The sequence below is a fragment of the Octopus bimaculoides genome, chromosome 9 (assembly GCF_001194135.2).
Source record: "Octopus bimaculoides isolate UCB-OBI-ISO-001 chromosome 9, ASM119413v2, whole genome shotgun sequence".
NCBI classification, from domain to species: Eukaryota; Metazoa; Mollusca; class Cephalopoda; order Octopoda; family Octopodidae; genus Octopus; species Octopus bimaculoides.
The window spans coordinates 35,757,569-35,766,030 of NC_068989.1; the positions used below are offsets into that span (position 1 = coordinate 35,757,569).

Genomic DNA, 8,462 nt, shown 5'->3' on the forward strand with positions numbered 1-8,462 from the left:
ATATATATATATATATATATTATATATTAAATCAATATTTGGCTAACATGAATTTTTTTTTAATCATCTTAATGTTGTGAAAATTTTGTGATAAGGAAAATTTAGTATGCAGCAAAATAATGTTCAGCAAATTTCAGGAAAATTCCAAAAGTATTTTCCATAAATAGCCAGAGAAAGAAATGAAATAAAAGTTAGTGAAAATTAGAAAGAAGAACCAGAAACAGTTATATAATGACCTAGTTGAGAAAAAAAGAAAAAGGCTTTGACAATGAATTAGAGATGTTATAATTCGGGGTTAACTGAAGTCTTAGATCTTAAATATGGTAACTGAGTTCTAATTTGAATTTACAAAGGTCTTAGAGTGCTGGTGAATTGTTGATATGAAGAACAATTACCAGCTCCTATTATGAATGTTCTAAGGAAATCTTCCATATATTTTGATTAAAGTGGATGTCTAATATAGGTGTCTCTAAAAGCATAGGACAACAAAGCACAGTGCATTCACCCAATGGCTGAAACCTAAACTTTGGATGGAGTAGAAACAACCCCTGAAAGACATCCTTTTATAAACAACACCAGATATTATGAGGTACAATAATCAACTAGGTGACAGAACCAGCAGAGATTGACAAATTTTAATGCAAAGAGGAACATTTCACTGGAAATTAAATATATCATGATTATGATAATTAGGAATGTAATGTTCCTTCTTTTGATAACATATCTCATTATTTAATAAAGTTGTTGTGTTTATGTATGTAAGTAATATTCAGTTGCGAATTATAGGAACCAGCAATATTTCTTCTTAAAAGAAGCAAACAATTAAACATATATATATATTTTCTTTTATTCTTTTATTTTTTTACTTGTTTCAGTCATCGACAGCAGCTGTGCTGGAGCAATGCTGAACAAATCGACCCCAAGATTTATTCTTTGTAGGCCTAGTACTTATTCTATCAGTTTCTTTTGCTGAACTGTTAAGTTATGGAGACATAAACACATCAGCACCAGTTGTCAAGCAGTGATGGGGGGACAAACACAAAGACACACACACACACATAACAGGCTTCTTTCAGTTTCTGTCTACCAAATCCACTCACAAGGCTTTGGTCAGCCTGAGGCTGTAGCAGAAGACACTAGCTCAAGGTGCCATGCAGTGGGACTGAACCTGGAACCATGTGGTTGGGAAGCAAACTTCTTACTACACAACCATGCTTGTGCCTATATATATATACCTTGCAGCATCTACCCACCTACTCTCCCAGTTTCTTTGACACTACTTACTTCCACATGCCTCACACCTGAGAGTTCATTCAGATACCTCATTATCACTACTTTTATCTCTTCTTAGCTCCGACACAATTACCCCCACCCTCTCTTCTAAAATGGGAGTAACCATATAGCTCCTCTACATGGTTCTGCTCTGGCTCCTTCTTGCATATTTTTTAACCCTGCATTTCTACATAAGGAAGAGCATCCAACTGTAAAAATCATGCCCAAGTAGACAATGGAACATGATCCATCCTTGGATTTGTCACATCCTATCAAACTGTCTAATCCATACCAGCATGAAACCTGGATTTTAAATGATGATGGTGATGATGATAATATATCCAGCTATGTAATGAAGGAAAGTGAGAGACAAAAAGAGTTTGCTATGAAGTTGATATACAATGATTAAATGATGAAAATTGTAGTTGCCAACAATGGGTTGACAGAGGCAAAAACAATACAGAATGAAGATCACATGAGCAGAAGATCAATAACCAACCCAAAAGAGCAGAGTTAGTGATAAGAAAGAAAGATATATGCGTGTGTGTGTGTGTGTATGTGTGTGTGTGTGTGTGTGTGTGTGTGTGTAAGAGAAGAATGAAAGAAAAACAGAAACAGAAAAAAAAAATCTTTGAATCTTACGATTGCCAGCCTGTTCTGTACATAAAATCAGAAAAATACAATGAAAGACACATGTAACAAGAGTATAACAAATAACATAGGGTTAAATATAACACAGATTACGAAGGAATTTACAATGAACATGAGTACAAAATATTAGGGGTAATAACATTTTATTGTTAAATGTTAAGAAAGAAACTTACTGGTGTTTGTCCTTATATCTTATATTGTTTTTATGTCAGAATAGAGTTGTTGATATGAGTTTACAGATCTTGTAACTGTTAAGCCCCCATGTCAGCTTTGATTAAGCAAACCAATAATCAAAGACCATCACCCCTTTTTCTTAAGCATAATGAACCCAGTTAACTACATTATCCAGTGTCTCTCTTTTCTAAGACAGCAGAGGGTTATCTGAGGGAGATTTAGCTGTTATGACTAGCATTTCAAACAGCCATGTAGTAGGTCTCTTGTTTGGTTCACTGATTCTATAGTTCTGTTTACTTACTGCTGGGATTTTTTATGTTCTTCTAAGTTGACAACATTTGGACACTTTGGAGGAAATAGTTTTGCAGCTCTATCATAATCAGTGAATTACTGATATCACACACACACTCCCTCTCTTTAATTATCTTTTTCTTTCTTTCTTTCTGAAGCAATGTGTAAAAAGTTTGATGAGCTTCTTTCACCGGTTTTCTTCTTTGTTATTTCTAAATTAGATGGGATTATTTGACAAAGATATAACCCTGTCTTGGGTTTCTAAGACAAAAATTTGTACTTCAGTTTCCTTTTCATTTGATTTGACAATATAAAAGAATAATTTTTCTAGGGTAGAATAACATGGATATCAAAACAGTTTCTTTAATCTTTAAGCCATTCCAGATGAAAGAGCAAAAACCCATTCTACTTTCATCCCCAGAAAAGTTGAAAGTTATAGTTAAGTTGTCCTCATTTTAGAGAAAGTGAACTTGCTTAAGCTCTAATTTCTTAAACATATTTCTTAAATTTTGAGTCTGAATGTCATCTGTATACTCTTTTATAAGAATCAATTTCTATAGCATGTGATTATGTAGCCAAGCATGTAAATGCATTTGTATGAGGTGGTATAAAAAGTTTCCGGTCTAGTTCTGTAGTGCACCAATAGATGGCAGTACACGGTTGCATGTGCAGTGAGAGCTAGCAGCGAACTTCATGAGGCAGTGTGCCAAGTGACATTGTTGTGTTTACTTTGCAAGTTGTGAAATTTATGTTTTCTGATCATGTGCATGTTGCAGTCTGCAATTTTTGTTATGGACAGACAGTTGGAACAAAGATCTAACATGAAATTTTACATTAAAGTTAGGAAGTTTGCTACAGAGACATGGAGCATGTTTCAGCAAGCTTACAGTGATGAGGCAATGAGTTGTATACAATGTTTCAAGTGGCATGAGCACACGACAGAGTTGCAGCTCAGTCAAGAGCATGCTCATAATCTTTTTCACATCTGCAGTATCATGCATCGAGAATTCATCCCCCAGGGCCAGACTGTCAATCAAGAGTTTTACTGTGATGTTTTAAAGCATTTGAGGAATGACATTCCATGAAAGCAACCAGATCTGAAGAGTACAAAGAATTGGATTTTTCACAACAATGCACTCTGTCACTGAATTCTCATCATCTGTGAGCTTGTTGCCCAAAACAACATGGTATCACTTTCGCACCTGCCCTATTCACCAGATTTAGCATCTGTAGGCTTTCATCTCTTTCACAAGATGAAAATGCAGCTCAAAGGTCACCATTTTAACACTGTTGTTGAGACTAAGAGTGAATCACTGAAGGTCTCGACTTGCTTACGGAAAATGACTTCCAGACTGGATTCCAAAAGTGGCAGGAATACTGCGACTGGTGTATTGCTGCCAAGGTGACTATTTCAAAGGAGATGATGTTAAAACTTAGGTAAATAAGTTATTTTTCATTAAGCATAACTAGTTTGTATGTATGTATATTTACTTGTGTGCTTTACACACTTATTCATGTGTGTATGTGTGTTTTACATATGTATGTGTGTACTTGTATATTTATACGATATACACTTCAAACTTGTAACTTATTTTATATTTACTTCAAAGAACTTTACCTTTGTTGTCATTATGTATACACTTTTGTCACAATTATCTCTCTTTCAACTAACATCTTAAATTTAAACTCCACACTATTTGATGCAGTTGTTTTCCAATCATCTTACAATTGAATTTATATATTTCTTTTATATATTACCTCCTCTCCTTATTTTTCTATCAGTTTTTCTTACAAAATATTATTATTGTTTATTTCCTGCCTTGGCTAGCCATTCTATCATTAATATTTGTTTATGCTAGGAGGGATTTCACATTCAGGTTTTGTATTTGAATGTGTGTTTTTGTTGTAATTCTAGAACATATAATGGGTGCATAAATCCTCTTCACATTTCTCTGAAGAATAGTTTTAATAGCTAAAACAATCTGTATTTTATAAAGAAAAATGGAATAGCTCTGTATACTTTGTATTTAGCATTGTATTCTTTTGTATAGTTGATTTTCTCATGGAACAAGTTCAGGTTTTATATATAATGTAGTCAGAAAAAGAGAATGATAGAAAGAGATTATTATGAAGAAGTTAACTATACACATGATTAAATTCTCAAAGAAGATGCAGTTAACAACAAAGAATAATGAAAAGAAAACAAAAAAGAAGAGATGAAAACAATATAGAATTCAAATCACACGAGCAAAAGATCAATATCCAACCCAAAAGATCAGAGTTATAGTGAAGAGAAGAATTGAAGTAAAACAGAAAAAAAATCTTTGAATCTTACGATTATTGTACATCAGTTCTGTACATAAAATCGAAAAAATACAATGAAAGACACATGTAATGGGGTATAATGAAAAACATGGGGTTCAATATGGGCACGTATTACAAAGGAATTTACAACAAACAGGAGTACAAAATATCAGGGATATTTATATATTGTCAAAAATGGTAAGAAAGTGACTTACTGACATTTGTCTTCATGTTTTTATGTTGGTTTTTTTGAGGGTGTTTTTTAAAGTTTACTTTAAATTGTTCAATCATTAGAATGCTGCTGATTTTGTTGTTGTTGTTGTTTAACCCCAAGCTATTCCTGATCAAGCAGACCTTTGACCACAAGCCCTCAACCTTTTTTCTTAAGTACTGTGAATAATAACCATTATATTCCTTCCTAAGAAAGTAAAGTCTATCTTTTTCGATGTTATTATTATTATTGTTGTTGTTGTTGTTCAGGTCACTGCTTGGAATCAAACTCGGAATCTTGGGGTTAGTAGCCTGCGCTCTTAACCACTACGCCAAGTCTATCTTTTTGTCACCTAGTTTAACACTACCAACTAACCCTTGGTGTCTTTAGTAGTGTCTACTCCATTGTTAGCATTCTGGTCAGGCATCAAGCTTGGGAGTTACTTCCTCTCACCAGCTATGGAAGTTTCTAGAAAGGCTCATAGACATTATCTTTCTTCCTCTGTTGAAGTATTAAAAATTATTTTAATAAATGATCTGTGTCAATAGCTTTCACACATACCCTTTTATTTGAGAAGTTGTGACTCACACACCTTCCCTATGGTACATTAGCAACATGAAAGAGAAATTAAATCATACAAGAGAGGATTTGGCAAGTGGAGAAGAGATAGTATAACCACACTCATTGTGTCCAGCTTCACTCTATGCTCTGCATTAATTACTACACCCAATCTTCTTCCATACAATGTCAACATTCTGGAACTCTTTCCCTACTCTTCTCTTTTCTGTAGACATTGATATAGGAAGGTTCAAGAGGAACTTAATGACATCAATCTTGCTGGTCTAGAAGGGTTAGGGAAGACCCTAGACAGACACTGCTCCTTCCTCCAGACCCAGCAAATAAAAGAAAAGAAAATTTTCTCTAATGTTCCACTGGTATTTTATCAACTCTATCCCAGAAGAGCAGTGAAATCCAGCTGGAATTTAAATTCAGATAAGTTAAGTAGCAATCAGGAGAATGTGGAGCATGTAATTCTGTGTTCTTTCATCTGCAGCCTATATTCCACACTCTGACTACATGAAAACAAAATACACAGATGGCACTCCTAAATAGTTGCGACAGCCAAAATTCTTTTCTCAGTTACTAATCATTTCTTGTGCTTTCTTAAAAGCTAAAACTACATCATTTATCCCATCTTTGCTGTGGGTACCTCAAAATCTTTCAAACATATACAAACATACACTGATTGCAAAACTACACAGAAAGCCAATTTATGGTGTCGTGTGCAGCAAAGTCCCAGACCAGCCTAATGCATAAAATATAATAAAATAATATAGTATAGCATATTCAGGGTAAAATCTTATAATATGGTTCTCAGTGTTTGATGAGTTACCAGCATGTCATACATCTACCCTAGCAGAACTTGGCATGGTTACTTGATAACAACAACAACAACAACTCGATTATTTTTTTTTTACCTTATACTGTTTATATTTAATAATTTTTAATGCTTCTAATAATATGCTTTTATGGGAAGATTACACAAAAACTGAAAGGATCTTTACATGTGAACAACATTATATTGTATACAAGCAATTATAATAACAGGTAGTTGTTGCAAAACTATTAAAATTTGAGTACTTAATATATACTTTATATAAGTAAATATTATTTTTTATTCCTTCAAACATACTTCTTACCTGTAAATAAGCTGCAAAAAGATCAACAAATAATGTTTTTCTGCATTTGAGTATTGTTAATTTAGGCATTATAAGGCTAAGTAAGAAACTGCGATACTTTTATTTTTCCAAAGCACAACAGAAAAGACAACTTTTCTGTCAGAATATTGTGACTTACCTATACACTGTGGATATTTATAGTAGTTCCTTTTACATTGGTCACATTTGAAACCTTGAAAATTACGACGGCACAGACATCGACCAGTAACCTGGTTACATGTTTGACCTTCAGAGCCACTATCGGAACAATTACAAGCTGTAAAATAATGAAGATAACAATACATATAAGTCTGAAGCACATGTGGATAGCACATGCGTACACACAGTCACACATCATCTTTCACACTTATGTACTCTTTGTGTAACATTTCTACATCTGAATTCCTGTAGCATACACACACACACACACAAATTCTCAGTGAGACAACATTAAGTCAATCACACAGATACAGACATACATATACTCATTTGTATACATATATACAGATAGCTAAATAAATCGATAGAGAGTAAAACAGGAAAACAGGGAAGACAGATAAAGAGAGAGAGAGAGAGAGAGAGAGAGAGAGAGAGAGAGAGAGAGAGAGAGAGAGAGAGAGAGAGAGAGAGAGAGAGAGATAGAGAGATAGAGAGATAGAGAGGGAGAGAGAGACAGACAGACAGACAACAGACAGATACACAAGTACATGGATGGATAATTGCAATACATACGGATACAGTCTGGGAAGCGGTAAAATCCCGGAGCACACTGACTGCATTGACGTCCAGCAAAGTTTCTCTTACACATACATTGTCCATTGTTTCGACAGTTTGAATCTCTGGAGCCAACAGGTGAGCAGCCACACTCTGCAGAATAAAACATCGATAAGAAGAAATTGATAACAATGAGGGTGAGCCATACAAATATATGTATGCACGCTTGCATGTAATTTCTTGCAATGACAGAACTTTTGAATTACCAGTTGTAGTTTGTGATTAAGGGCAATCATTTTACCCATGAATGTCTCTTGTCAGCAGTTTTTGTACATTTAGGGTAGTCCATCATGAAGTTGTATTTCTCTATGGCAGTGAATCATGTCCTCTGACTAACACACTAGAGAAGAAATTGAACATTTTCTAGTAAAGATGCTTACACCACATTCCATACAGAAAATGTGCCACCAACCTGGAAATAATAAAACAATCAGGACTCTCAGCTGGTATCCAGCAGAAGGATGAAGTGGCTTCAATATGTGACCAGAATGGATACCTCCTAATTTCTACACCTGTGTCACCAGTGGTCTCTGCAGAGTCCCAGAAGGAAAGGGCATAAAAAGAAGACAGATCTTGCAATTGATGACAAGATCTGGGATGAAGCTTGGGGCCTGGCACTTGACAGAGATGACAGGCAGGCTTTGACAGCCTAATGTTCTTTGAACAGGAAGATCTAACTTACATCATCAGATTATAATTTCAAGTTGTATGATGTTTTGCCTTGGTCTGTTGATTGTCTTTTTTGGAGGTACAAAATCTATTTTGATTGCGCATCGGGCTGTGTGTTGTACTCTTGAACAAGACACTTTATTTCATGTTGCTCCAGTTCACTCAGCTGTAGAAATGAGTTGCAACGTCACAGGTGCCAAGCTGTATCAGCCTTTGCCTTTCCTTTGGATAACACTGGTGGCGTGGAGAGGGGAGACTGGTATGCATGGGCGACTGCTGGTCTTCCATAAACAATCTTGCCCGGACTTGTGCCTCAGAGGGTAACTTCCTAGGTGCAATCCCATAGTAAGGCATGACCGAAGGGGGTCTCAGCATGTCTATATATATATGTATATATA

The 8,462-nt window shown here is 35.1% G+C and overlaps 1 protein-coding gene across 1 annotated transcript in view; it reads right to left on the reverse strand.

The window, feature by feature from the left end:
* LOC106878847 (laminin subunit alpha) overlaps positions 1 to 8,462 on the reverse strand; it is a 249,900-nt gene that overhangs the window by 169,160 nt on the left and 72,278 nt on the right. Inside the window, exons 11-14 of the mRNA XM_052970907.1 lie at positions 7,354 to 7,488; positions 6,761 to 6,898; positions 4,724 to 4,741; positions 1,915 to 1,929 (exon numbers count right to left, since the gene is read on the reverse strand). Of these exons, the coding sequence (XP_052826867.1) occupies positions 1,915 to 1,929; positions 4,724 to 4,741; positions 6,761 to 6,898; positions 7,354 to 7,488 (306 nt within the window). The remainder of the gene's footprint in view (positions 1 to 1,914; positions 1,930 to 4,723; positions 4,742 to 6,760; positions 6,899 to 7,353; positions 7,489 to 8,462) is intronic.